A 14,564-nucleotide genomic window follows, 5' to 3' on the forward strand; every position below is an offset into this window, starting at 1 on the left:
GTAACTATGTAACTTTAAAATTTTGCTAAATAATTGAACATTATATATACGAAAAAAACTAGCCGCATCTTCATTCCAGAAATGAGATTTCCATTGACATTTCAACATTCGACATTCGAGTCTCTCATCCTTGTCAAGTCATTGCCACTCACTGGTACCAATCTGTTGCATGTACCTCGTAGATCTCAACCTCATTCCTAGATTCTTTTGTTGATTTTGATTACATTTTCTTGATTATTGATTAGATCAGGATCAATTCAGATTGATGAAGAAGACAAACCCAAAAGAATTGAGATGTGATTTGTGTAGTAAATTAAGAATGAAGTGAGATTTGAATTATAATTTGTGGCAAAGATGGTATCCCGGAGGAGTGTTGCCAAGCTGATAATAACATTGTTGTTGTTCCAGTCAAATTCTCGCAAATTAACTGGCTTTGCATTTACTTAAAAACAACTGGATTATTATGTCGATTTTGATTTCTACCTCGTTCAGGTCATGTCATACAGAGTTATTCGTGTTTTTGTATAAGTTACATTTAATCGTTATAAATGTTTTGTGACTTTGTGCATGTAACTCGTTTATTAGCATACATGTGTTCATGTTTGGGTAAATGACATGCTTAGTTAGATGGGTTGTATTCATATTTGATACCCTTGGTAATCATGTCATGTCATGTTTAAACACGCTTTTCCAACCCTCCCATCAAGTCAAGATGATGCTATAGGTTTTTTTAAAGGAACTAGAGTCAAGTACAACTCAACGGACAAGGACAAAAGCAGACAAAAAGCGACTCCAATTCTCTCCCGGTCGATAGTTTTCAACTTGGTCAGGTTCTGGATCCAAAGAAGGATGGGGGCCTTTATGTCGCCAATGGTCTAGCCCACAAGGGGGGAATGTTATTAAAAACTAATGCATTTCTTGAAAGCCAAAGAACCCAAAAAATAATGGCAAAGATGGATTGGAATCTTGGATAGTGACTTTATTGCTTTTAGTCAAAATGCAGCTTGTTTGGGTATTCTAGTAATTCCAAAACCGAAGAGGATTAAGCGTGAGGATGAATCTTCACCCAAAGGCAGATTTGTGTCCAGATTATAGAAGCAAAATTACAAAACAAGAGTAATCGCTCACTATTTTCGAGCTGCAAGTTACAAAAGGCACGGTAAAGATTAGGTAATAAAACACCATACGCTAAAAGAGCAACCCGGGTATGAATTCGGTTTAGGAGGCCCGACAAGCAAATGACCAAGAAACAACCTACGACAAAATCACAAGTAAAAATAGAAAAAAAAATAATTGAAGATATTATGATTATGGATTTTGTGTTGTTTATTTAAAGCTAATCATCATAAATTAACCGTGATTTTTATTCATAAATCTACTATTATAATAAAACAAGCTTTTTCTTAGACAGGTGTCATTCACACAACCCAGCCTTTTTATTTTTCACTGCTTGTTTTGGTGATATCTGGCTTCACCACATTCTTATTACGGTTTCACGTAACCCTCTTAACTCCCACGTCTTCGCAAGTTCGTCCCTGATCAATCATCATCTCCCTCTCGTGACTTCCTCAAGGTTTCAATTTAATCATTTACGATCAAAATCTAGGGCCACCCGACTCCAGCCAAATCTGTGTATAGTTAAGGTTTGTATATGGAACTATTTAGGGTTTTTGTTTACACGAATCTGGCATTGATTAAGTTATGGTCGATTTATTAGGATCTTAATTTAAGGTATTATTTGTGTATGCAAAAATTAAGGTTCATAATGTTCTTCATCAGTGCGGGTGGTACCGGATTGATGAAGGGGCGGTGGTTTTTTTAATGGAATTGATATGGCTGGGAGGTCTGCTGCAAGGTGCGAAGTATATTTATGACTCAAGTTTCAAAGGTGCGAAGTATATTTTACCCTAATTCTTCCTTAATAAATTTTGTTACTATGTTTGAAATGCATTCATGGATGTTTATTTAAAGGCTAATTATTTATAGTTATTGAGAGACTAAACAAATATTTGTAGTTTTTTTGTCCCGATTCAATGGATTGTTTATATGATGTTTTCTGATTCATCAAATTGCTTATTATACTGCAATTCAGTATATCAAAATATATCTAAACAATTTACTCAATAGCAACTTGTAATTGTTTTTTTATCTACATTGATAATTTATAAATGGATTACATTTTGACTTACAAACACATTATATCGCATAATACAAAAGCCTCTCTATATGTGTGTAGAAGAAGTGCATCAAAACTGTACAATTTGGTAGCTGCAAAAATGATTGAGCTCAATCAGTTGAGATTGAAGTTAAAAGGTTTACTCGGATTTAAACCAACAAGTAAGACATTTTATGTTAACCTATTTTTATTCTTTTGGTTAAAATATTTAATTGTGACATCTTTGGTTCAGATGGACTACCTTAAGTCAGACATTTTATGGTGCTATTGAAGATCCAAGGCCAATCACACTAAGTCAGGCAAAATATCAAGAATGGTCCAGATAAAGGACATCAATATAAAGGGCACCATGTCATAATTCCTTTAACATTAAACAACATCAAATCACAATTTCTATTACTAACGCCTCCTTTAATTGCCAGCAACAACTTAGTTCACATAATCACATTACACTATGGCCAGGAAAATCACATCTCATCGGAGACAACACGTACCCAGGGACATAATCGCCATAACGCCAACTTAGTCTTCAAGCAGGGAGGTTAGTACCCTCCATCATATTTTACTCACAATGAATCGTCACTAAGTGTCAAAACTTAATTTAAGAGGTAATAATGAATCTTTATTTAGTTCTAAAGAAGCAATATGCATAATTTTCTCGAATTATAGATTTTAGGTATATGTATAATTCCATATTGAAACGGACTGAGTGATATTACGGGGTACAGATCAAAAAGAAGCATTTAATGTTTAAAGATTTTGATACGGATCATATTTTCGCATAGGGGCATTTTTGGAATTGGGTCAATTCGGAATCAAGTTACAATTCTACCCCTTCATCAATTCCTCTTTGTGGCTATAGCAACAACATATGACTTAGAATTCAGGTATACTCCACGAACTTAATTATAATTCCATGTTACGGGTTCTTCTTCGGTTTCAAGAGCTTTAAGGGAGCAAAAGGATGGTCGTCAAGACCCATGTGGCTCAGCAACCAGCTCAGCCGTCGATGGTGGTGTTGGTTGTTTGAAGTGTTAGGACAGGAATAAACTCGAAACCTGAAGAATAAGTACTTTTATCTTTATTTTCATTTAATATTTGTAGTGTTGTAAACGAACAAATTATTAATTAGTTGTTTCAGCTAAAAGTTCATTTTTGTAATAAGTCAACATAAACGATGTTTTTTCAGTTGATTAAATAAATGAACATGAACTTATGAATAGTTCTTTGTTGATCTTTAAAAATGGCCAACCTGAGACTTATTGTTCGACGATTATTAACTATTTCTAAATACAAAACATGTTAGTAGTTTTTTGTTTTCACATAACCATTGCATAAAGTTCACTTAGGGGTGGTATAATCGTGTAGACTTGAGTTAATGAGCCCATAACACGGTTTATATACGATTGTGTATATCAAGTAATCAACCTTAACCCTAACACGTAACATGACCCGTGAAGCCCATTTAATTAAACAGGTTGTAACCAGGTTGTAGTTTGTAAACGTGCTAAATGGATCTTAAATGGTTTAACAGGTTGTGCCCCAAACGTTTTTATTTTATGATTGGCATTCTTGATTTGTGATTTTTGAAGTTGTTTTTACAGCATATGGATTCTAACAGAAACTATGAGGTAAAGCAAGGGTATGGTGATGGTGGATACGGATACGGGCCCGGGTATGGAATGGGACAGAATCAAGAATCAGACATGTACGATGGTGGAGCCGCATCGGGTAACGGGTATGGAAATCATGATCAGCCCGTCAGTTGATAATGCTATGATTTTGTTAGCGGAGAGCATGATGAGATATCATAGACTTTTGGCTTATAAATTATAACCGCCCGTTTTTTTTAATCTCTTAAAAAAGATTAAAGTTTCGGTGATCTTATTGTATGTTAAACTCTTAGTAGTGTTATTGAATAAATTTAATGTTGATAATTATATAGTTATATGTAATCTACATGTTCAAAGTCAAGACCCCGAAGCACCTAGGTGTTAAATTGAGACGAGGTTGTTACACCCTCTGATTGGGCAGATACAAATAGAGGTGTACAAAATCGTTTTCTTTTGTTTTTAAAATCGGTTCATGATTAGGTTAACAAAAGTCAAAATTGGTTTTCGTCCAAGTCTATTATTGTTTCAAACCAGTTTGTCGCAGTCCTTCCAAATCCTAATCCCATCTTAAGTTTAATTTTTTATATTAATGACACTGCAAATCATTTATTGCCGATTGGAAAACGCTTTGTTGAAACTTGCTCTTTAACATCGTTTGATTGTTTTATTTTTCTAATATTGCTTCAACAAATTATGAATAATTCATGTTTAATACACGGGTTATAACCTAGTAAATTCATATAAAACAAACAAAAAATAATAATAATTTACACCCCTTCTTTAATAATCATCTGCCACGTCTCACTTTCACCCCAAAAATAGTTTCCAACAGCAAAGTTTCTTCAGGAGGATCTTCTTGTAACAAACAGGTTTTTTTCCACTTTTCCTTTCAAAATTCACACGCAATTTCATAATAATTCCGTCACCTACATTCTGAAATTTAATCCAACTAGACTCTCTGTTTCAGTGTCCCAATTCCAAATCACTTGTTTCTTTCATAGCATCATTTACATTCCCATGCTTATTATTAGGGTTATGTAGAACCATAATTTTGTACACTATTCCATTCTCATTCTATTTCAGATTCATGATATTTTGTTGTTTGTTTGAGGATTTGCATTATGAAACGAACATCATGAAAAATCGGATTGAGGATTCTGAATCGGATTAAGAAGCCTTAGCCAATGGATGCCAGATGCTTATGTTGTTTAGGTATTTTTGTAGCTTTTTTTGTTTTATCCGTGGGCGATTTCGGTGATGGTAACCGCATAATCCTCGAAAAAGCAGCTTCATACAACCATAATATGCAAGGAAATATTGTATGATTCTTCACTTCCTCTGTACATTCTATCTTCATAGTTAGAAATATGATTATTATTAGTATTGTTGTTTTTGTTAGTTTTTTGGATTGAGTATGATGATCAAAGTGTTGTATGTGTACAGGGTGAACAAGTTTCAATATTGTGTAGGAAAGGACTTGAACAAATTACAGAAGCTATTGAGTATATTAAATTTGATTTACCAGAAGTGACAAAGTATTATACAGGCTCTCATGTAGAATTGCTGTGAAGAATTCTTGTAAAGGATGATGGTTATGGGAGGCCGAATGGTAGAATTCTTAAACCAAAATACCGTCGACGAAGGCGGCGGCGGCGGCGTAGGCGGAGACGCCGCCGTGATCCATGGGTTGAAGGCCCTGCGCCTGTGCCAGCACCGGCTAGTGGTCCATCTCCGTGGTGGAGCCCCCCTGCTCCCCCATTACCTCCAAATAGAGCCCCGCCGCCAACATTCCCAATTCCTCCTGGAGGGGCCCCCACTCCTCCTAGAGGTGCCCCGCCTCCAACCCCTAATACTCCTAGTGGGGTCCCACCTCCAATCCCAACTCCTCCAGGAGGGGCTCCGCCTCCAAACCCTATGCCTCCTGGAGGGGTCCCACCTCCGATCCCTATTCCTCCTAGAGGTGCCCCGGCTCCTCCTGTAGGGGCTCCGCCTCCAAACCCTACTCCTCCTAGAGGTGCTCCACCTCCAAACCCTACTCCTCCTAAAGGGGCTCCGCCTCCGATCCCAACTCCTCCCAGAGGGGTCCTGCCTCCGATCCCAACTCCTCCCATAGGGGCTCCACCTCCAAACCCTACTCCTCCAGGAGGGGCTCCGCCTCCAAACCCTACTCCTCCTAGAGGGCCCCCGGCTCCTCCGAGAGGGGTGCCGCCTCCAATCCCAACTCCTCCTGGAGGGGATCCGCCTCCAAACCCTGCGCCTCCCGGAGGGGCTCCGCCTCCAAACCCAACTCTTCCTGGAGGGGTCCCGTCTCCAATCCCATCTCCTCCTGGAAGAGCTCCACCTCCAAACCCTACTCCTCCTAATAGGGTCCCGCCTCCAATCCCAACTCCTCCTAAAAGGGTCCCACCTCCAATCCCAACTCCGCCTGGAGGGTCCCCTTCTCCTCCTAGAGGTGCCGCACCTCCAACCCCGGATCCTCCTAGAGGAAATTTTCCTCCCATATCGACTCCCCCTGGAGGGGCCCCTACTCCTCCCAGAGGGTCCCCGACACTGCCCAAAGTGCCCCCATCTCCTCCTATACAAGCCACACCTCCAACCCCTACTCCTCCTAGAAGGGCCTGACCTCCTAAAAGGGGGCCGTCTATAGCACCAACCTATGGAGGCAGGCAGGATGGGGCCCCGTCTTCAACAAGGGCTCCCAATAGGCCTGGATCTCCAAGGCGTGTGCCTAAACCGTCACCAGATATGGATCCTTATCCCCAGGAAAAGTCCCTGGATTTGCCGCAGAAAGACAATGGCAAAGAGCGTAAATTGTTGATCATTGCTATATCTTCAAGTATAGTGGCAGCTTTAGCTATTCTCTCATTGTGTTTGGTTTGCTTCTTTAAACTAAGAAAGAGAAGAAGATATAATGATGGGAGCAGGGAGCGTGGTCTTTTTGCTACTGGTAACTACTCAGCTGCAAACCTCTTTTGTTTCTATAATGAACTTTGACATTTCAGGTCAAACATATGACTTTTTAAAAATTTTAAATTGCATTGATTTTGTTATTTCACCATGCCAACAATTACTGACATGCATCACTTTCCTTATAACTTTAAATTCTTTTAACTGTTATTTGTTGAAACATAACATAATCATGAAATTTGAAATCCAAAAACGGTTTGTTTGACCAAAAGAAGGTCACGGTTTAGTTTCTTCTTTCAACTAGAAATAAAAACTATCCAGTTTTTAAATAAACGCAAGGTGTTTGAATGTGCCTTTAAATAAAAATTTTGTGTTGCAGGTTCCTTGTGGAGATCTAAAAAAGCTGGAGATACAAGAGAGATGGCAAACAATGTATCAACCAAAGGTGCTTCCATGCCTGGAGATCAAGTATCGGAGGATGGATCGTTACCATTTCACCCAGGAGGAACCGTTCCTCCAACGACAACACCGCCACCACCACCGCCGCCACCTCCGCCCCCACCACCGGTCAATGGTGTGGCATGATATCAAAGCTGGATCATTCCAGTAAGACTCTCTTAACCACTAACTACACTTATTTACACTATCTACTAACTACAGTTTGAAATAATTATGCTTCTTAACGGACAGGTTCAATGAGGAGATGATGGAAGATCTATTCGGCTATGGTGCGGGTCCTCAAAAGAACGAGAGTGGAAAAGCCGCACCAATACTACAAAACCATCCCAAATTGATTCAGATTATCGAGCCTAAAAAGGCACAGAATTTGGCTATTCTTTTAAAAGCATTAAATATAACAAAAGAAGAAGTCTCTGATGCCATCATGGAAGGTAACTCTTTCTAATCCCTCTTCAAGTTATATATACGAGAAAAATGTTTCATAAAATATTTATACAACATGCATCAGGTAACGAGCTTCCGGTTGAATTTATTTAAACTTTGTTAAAAATGGCACCGACCCGTGAAGAAGAACTTAAACTCCGGTCATATAACGGGAATCTTGAGCTTCTAGGAACGTCAGAACGTTTTCTTAAAGTATTGGTCGATATCCCGTTTGCATTCAAACGTCTCGAAGCTTTATTATTTATCGCGTCACTTAACGAGGAATCCACTTCCGTTAAAGAGTCGTTTGCAACTTTAGAGGTAGCTTGCACAACCTTAAGAAACAGCAGAGTCTTCCTGAAACTTCTTGAAGCAGTTCTCAAAACAGGAAACCGTATGAACGTGGTACGTTTCGCGGTGGGGCCCAGGCATTCAAACTCGACACATTATTAAAGCTCTCGGATGTCAGAGGCACCGATGGCAAGACCACATTGTTGTCATTCGTGGTCCAAGAAATGATCCGGTCAGAAGGAAATAAAGCTGCCCGGAGAGAAGAAAGTTCATCCTCGGAACAATACCAAGGGTACGGTCTAGAGGTTGTTTCAAAGTTAAGTGAGGAACTTGAAAATGTTAAAAAGGCAGCACTTATTGATGGCGAAACCTTAACATCAGCTGTTTTGAAACTAGGAAACATGTTAAGGAAAACAAAAGATTTCCTAAACAATGAAATGAAAACCTTGGAGGAAGAGCGTGAGTTCCAGAAGTTTCTGACCGAGTTTGTGGGCCGCGCAGAAGACGAGATCATGTGGTTGTTGGAAGAGGAGAAGCGAGTGATGGCTCTCATGAAGAGCACTGGTGATTATTTTCATGGCAAGTCGAGAAAAGACGAGGGTTTACATTTGTTTGTTGTTGTTAAGGATTTCTTGATACTTTTGGATACTGTGTGTAATGATATAAGAACAGCCGCGTCGGAAGCAAAGAAAAACCAAACAGAAGATCAGTTAGGGCGAGATAAGTTGTTTCCGTCTAACAAAGATGATCCATCGGGTTATACTAGTTCGGATGAATCGACACAAGATAGTGATTCTTCTTAGTTTTTGGTTCTGGTTGAATAAAAGATATCGGGGTATATATGAACAAGTTCTAGAGTAGATGGACTGAATGTGAAATAAGAGAAGTTGGAGGTCTTACGTTGTAAATATACAAAAGGGTATACAATGTGAATATATATATGTAAGATGATGGGAGAAGAGAACCAAGAGAGTTATTGGTTCTCCTTAGTTCTTGCTTTTAGCTGAATAAGACATTTGGGGTATATATGAAAAAAGTTCTAGATATAGGGACTGAATGTCAAATAAGAGAAGCTGAGCGTCCTACATTGTAAATATTCAAAAGGGTGTATAATGTAAATATAATGCATAAGATGATGGAAGAACCGAGAACTTCTCCATGCTTTTGGATCAAGAAAACAGAAGATGAATGCATGTCTTTAGGATGTCATTGAACAATGGATCATTCTGAGAGGGCTTGAATGGAATTAAGAGAAAGTTGAAGGTCTTGTATTGTGAAAATTTGAAGGGTTCAAAGTGTAAATGTTATTTTTGTAAAACATTTTATAAAATTCTATGTAATGTATAAAACCATTGATCATCATCATCGTACTCAGTATATCCCACCAATAACAACGCTATGGTAGGGTCTGAGGAGGGTAAGATGTAGACAGCCTTACCTCTATCCCATAGGGATAGAGAGGCTGCTTCCGGTGAGACCCCAGGCTCGATAGTAGTTTTGAATCAAGCCTTGGACATAAAACACATAACACTCAATCATCGGGACACCGGCTGATTGGTGCATGTGCCCTTGTCTTTCGGCTATCAACGCCACCACATGATGCCTGATTAACCTTCCGCCACTTTTAACGTTATTTTCACGTGATTAGTAAAATAACGTTAAAATTAGTGCAATTTTACTTTTGCCCACCCAAGGGTTCACACATATATACATTATATGTGCGCACCGCAAGCAGGGCGTATAAAACCATTGACATTAATAGAATTCTCTTTCTTTTAAACATCAAGTATGATAACTTATTTCTATAAATGTTAACAGGGTTTTAAATATTTTTTTTTTATCATATAATAGAAAAAAATAGACATTTTCATGCATTTATTAATTTTTCATATATTGGTAGGTCATATTCTGTTTTTCATCGCATCACAAGTTTACAGAAATTTCAGTTACGGTCTCTCTATTCACTCAAGCGTAACGCTTTCGTTAGTGAAACGGACGGTTGTTTACGTTTTGAGTTAAGCTTTTTAAAAATGACAAGTAAACAAGATTTATAAATTACTCAGCATCTAATCAAACTACCAAGCTACATATTTGTAATGAAAGTTTCTTACCTTGTTAAAACAATTTCAAATTCCTATTGTAATCTATCCAAATCCATCATTTTGGACAAGCTCCAAAGGACATGTTCCATTTTATCATTTCTAACCGACCGATTATTTTTACCACTAACGAACTCCACAACACCGCCATCAACCGCCTTGATCACACTCTTCCCACCCTCCTTAACCACCCCTTTCTCCAACAGAACCACCCTCATCTTCATCACCTCATCCCACATTCCATTATCAGCATAAATATTCGACATCAAAACATACACCCCACTATCATCACCACCAATTTCCTTAATCTTATTCACCACAAATTCACCTAACCCAACATTCTTTTGCACCCGACACCCCAAAAGAAGCGAACCCCACAAATCTTTATTCGGTTCCATTGTCATCGACACTATAAAGCTCAATGCTTGATCCAATTTTCCACCCCGAACAAGAAGATCAATCAAGCATCCATAATGTTCAACTTTTGGGTTTCTTATTCTCTTAAAGATCTCAACACCTTTTGCCACAAACCCTCCATGACTACAAGCCGATAACACACTCACATATATCAAATCATCCACTTCGATGCGTTCTTGCTCAAGTTGACCAAAATAAGTCAAAGCTTCATTTCCAAAACCATTCACACCAAGCCCAGAAATCATAACGTTCCAACTAACAACATTTCTTTCAGACATGCTATTAAAAACGGCCCGACCCTCTTCAACGCTACCACATTTCATGTACATGTCAATAAGGGATGTATTCACCACTACATCACATGCGATTTTGTTCTTGTTGATGTACATGTGATCCATCTTCCTTGATCAAGTGCACCCAATTGTGCACAAGATGATATTGCACTCACAATGCAGAATTTATCTGGTTTTATGTTACGAGAAAGCATTTGATTGAATACATTCAATGCTTCTACAGGATTATGATGATGCGTGTATCCGTTTATAATTATGCTCCATGAAACTAGACTCCTGTGTTCCATTACATCAAATAGCTCCCGAGCTGCAACCATATCGCCTACCTTCGTGTACTAATCCAACATCGTGTTCCACAACACCAAGTCTCGTTTAGGCATTTCGTCGAACAACATACGGGCACGCATAACATCACCTTTTTTCTGCAAAAGAACAAGAAACCACACACATTAATCGTTATCAAATAACACAAAAATACTGTTTTAGTTAAAGATTACTAGGCAAACCTTGCCATACCCATCAATCATAACCGACCAAGAGACCACATCTCTTTGAGGCATTTCATCAAACACCTTGTGTGCTTCCACCATATCACCACACTCTACATACCCACTCACCATCAAATTCCAAGACACCAAATCCTTGTCATCAAACCAGTCAAACACAGCCCTTGAACACCTCATCTGCCGACACTTGCAGTACAATCCAATCAACCCGTTTCGTACAAATACATCCGAATTAAAAAACCCATTTTTTACAACCTCTGCATGAACTTGTTTGCCTTCCCATAGTCCGCGTATCATCTTACACGCCTTTAACACAAATGGGTATGTGTAATTATCGCAATTAATCTCATTTCTTTTCATCTTGACGAATGTTTCGAAAGCTGTTTGTGGGTGTGGATTTGAATTTGTGAGATGTGTTTTAATCAGTGTGTTGTAAGTGTAGGTGGTTTTATTGGGTTGATGAAGTTGAGAGACCGTGCGTCCGAAGGGCCTCATGATGGTGGCACGGAGTTTACGCTCGAAGGGGCGGGGTGGTAATGGCGCCCCCAACACACAGTCTAAGAGTTTATGTTACCGCCTATGTGAACTTGGTTATGTACCAAACGGCCCGGTATAAGGCCGACGTATATAAATTACCACATATCATCGATGACAATGACAATATCATAGAAGAATTAACCGCTACACGATATATGTTGTCTTTTTTTTTTGTAGTTTCTTGTCGGAGATCTCCAATCATCGGTGATTATAAATGTTAATTGATCTTATCGACGTGTTGTTTAGTACGACGACTGTTTGTCTAGAATACTGATGAATATGCATGTCGATATTTTTTGTTGAAAAAAGGTCTATATTCTAGTAGTGTTATATTGAGTGATAGAATTCTATACACGTGTGTTAGAAAATAGTTCCATGTTAAAAGCAAATTAATAACATAAAATCTAATATATTTGTATTAAAGTATTAATATGTGTATGGTGGGATGATTATCTCACCCTTCCGTTACTATTCTTTTCGATTTCACTCCCACTCCTCTCCGTTTTCTTATCTATTACATTCTCATGTATTCAGATATGTCGACTTTTAGTGGTACACATAGAGACAATTAACTAAAAGCTTGTCAAAGAAATATGATGCTAAGTTTAGATAAAGTAGTCATCTTTGAGACTTTGATGTAATGAATTTTTCTTTGTCTAAAACACCTTGCAGTTATATACTTATCTGAAATTATTAACAATGACTATTTTAAAAACTTTATGATTACTACAAGTGTATATTAGAAGGTACTATTTACACATGTAAATTTAGTATAATTCTTTGAATGTAAAGACTGAATTATGGAATTATACAACCATATCATAATTTATTTATTACATTTAAAGTATTAGAAACATTCATTTATATTAATCTGATTATTTAAAATTGAATGAACCATGCACGCATCATATGATATTATAAGTCTGAAATAAAATGCATGTCCATTTCCAAATTGGTAGTAAAATAATGATAGCATTTCAACAATCAACACATTACATTTGGTAAGTTACCTTTTGACTCCTATGAAAACTAAAAATCAATACATTAGATAGGAGGTAATAAATTAGTTAATTCTATGAATGATAAAGGAGATTCATAAACCCGAAACTGTAAACTGATAGCATGTTAATTTGGAAGAAAAAGGTCAAAACAACATTTGATAATTTTGACGCTTCAGTGCATTGACGCAGAGGCAGTAACGTAATAAGCAATAGAAAAGAGACTATGAACGAAGCACAATATCCCCCCGATGGAAAGGAAATGATGATGCGAGAGTCCACATGAAGCGTTTGATTTGTTATTTGCTTTTGTCCCGATCACCAGAAGTCCCAAGGCAACGGCTAGGATTATCCTGATCCATCGACACCAATTAACACAAATCATTATTAATCAAATAAATTAAAAATAAGCTTACATAAAGTATATACTACAATTTATGTATTTATTATCCCGAGTGTTATTTTAACAAAAAAAATGTCTAACACGTTAATGAAGTTGTGTTACATATAAATATTTCATCAAAATTTAAGCGATTTCAAAAGTGTTATTTTCTAAAATGTTGTGATTATGAATTGGGAAAGAATTATAAAATATATATAGATGAGATCATGGAAAAGGGAAAGAGTACCATGTAAAGAAGAGAGATAACAATGACAATTGTCTCCCTAGTGAAGCTTTATGGATCTCATCATGACTACAAGCAGTGCAACCACTTAGCAAATTAGCCAACACATGAGCCACAATCAAGAGCACAATGGCAGCAAAACCTAGCCTATATGCTTCTTGGCTTGGTTCTTTGCACTCAAACAGCCACAACCTCAAATGCTTCTCCTATTTTCATCAAAAACACATGCACATTCATTCATATAAATTGATTCATTAGTTCAAATGAATAAACATTATCATACCTCATTCTGAGCAGCTTCAGCTCTGATACCAAGAATGCCGGCAGTTATATCGAAAGCGATAATGACAAGACAGACAAACGCGCCTACGCCTTTGTTAACCATTGTGAGACAGATGTGGTCAAGAAAATGGTGAGATTGGTTGTGTTTTGAAAGTGGTGTTGGCTTTGAGATCAAAGGGGTGTATTTAATATGTGGTTTTCATGCAGAATGGGAAAAAGGGTATATAGATTTGTTTTTCAGAAAGTGGTTTTTGAATTCTTTTTGGGACTCTTTTTTTCTTGCTTTGGATTCTTTGGAAGGGTTACAAGGAAAGCAGGGTATAAAACAGCTAAGGGGTAAGTGGGTGTGTCTCAAAAGAATCTAATACTTTCTTCCATTAGTTGAAAACACAACCAATTCATAATAACCCATCTTTAAAGTTATCTTTGCACCCTAAAGTGTTAACCTTTAAACTACATTTGAGCAACATATTATAAACTCATAAACCATCTAGCAGTTAGAGGTGTACTAGTGAAGATTTGTCACTAAGGTTGTCATTTACACTACTTGAAAACTGGTCATTGGCAACTTCAATTTCGGTTGATAGGCAGATCAAAACCTAGAGTAAAGCCGACATAACTATACTCGACCGTTCTATTTAAGGCTTTGGAAGTTCAGGTTACAACCGAGATGAGTGAAGCCCAAGGCAAGAAACCATCATGTTGGAGAATTTGGAGTACTGTTTAATCATTCTTTTACGTGTCAACTTTCTTTTTTTCAACGTTTTCCATGCAATGTTATTTTTGTTAATGTCATATTTTACATTTAAAACACATAAGTTTTTAGACTATTAGTATCTTTGTCATATATAACTAGTAGTTTACCCGTCCGGTGGACGGGAACATTAACTTGAGAATGTGACGACTATATTAATTCAGTAACATGAATGAACAGAAT

At 37.7% G+C, this 14,564-nt stretch overlaps 2 protein-coding genes and 2 pseudogenes across 3 annotated transcripts; 2 read left to right on the top strand and 2 right to left on the bottom strand.

The window, feature by feature from the left end:
- The first annotated feature begins 4,973 nt into the window (after positions 1-4,973).
- Positions 4,974-6,411, top strand: LOC143567628 (uncharacterized). The gene is made up of 3 exons (XM_077053999.1): positions 4,974-5,108; positions 5,233-5,291; positions 5,361-6,411. The coding sequence occupies exons 1-3, from the start codon at positions 4,974-4,976 to the stop codon at positions 6,409-6,411; spliced, it is 1,245 nt and encodes a 414-aa protein (XP_076910114.1).
- An 854-nt stretch (positions 6,412-7,265) lies between these two features.
- On the top strand, positions 7,266-8,822 carry LOC143567625 (formin-like protein 5; annotated as a pseudogene). The gene is made up of 2 exons (XR_013141448.1): positions 7,266-7,586; positions 7,664-8,822. The product of XR_013141448.1 is annotated as a formin-like protein 5 (transcript).
- A 1,126-nt stretch (positions 8,823-9,948) lies between these two features.
- Positions 9,949-11,709, bottom strand: LOC143567626 (pentatricopeptide repeat-containing protein At5g06540-like; annotated as a pseudogene).
- A 1,149-nt stretch (positions 11,710-12,858) lies between these two features.
- Positions 12,859-14,311, bottom strand: LOC143567627 (protein VASCULATURE COMPLEXITY AND CONNECTIVITY-like). The gene is made up of 3 exons (XM_077053998.1): positions 13,629-14,311; positions 13,349-13,551; positions 12,859-13,072 (listed from the first exon to the last, which is right to left on the bottom strand). The coding sequence occupies exons 1-3, from the start codon at positions 13,728-13,730 to the stop codon at positions 12,895-12,897; spliced, it is 483 nt and encodes a 160-aa protein (XP_076910113.1). The 5' UTR covers positions 13,731-14,311; the 3' UTR covers positions 12,859-12,894.
- Between the last annotated feature and the right edge of the window lie 253 nt (positions 14,312-14,564).

Source organism: Bidens hawaiensis, unplaced genomic scaffold (assembly GCF_021521415.1).
Source record: "Bidens hawaiensis isolate Kalapana, Puna unplaced genomic scaffold, B.hawaiensis_p1.1 tig00023462_1, whole genome shotgun sequence".
In the NCBI taxonomy this organism is placed as follows: Eukaryota; Viridiplantae; Streptophyta; class Magnoliopsida; order Asterales; family Asteraceae; genus Bidens; species Bidens hawaiensis.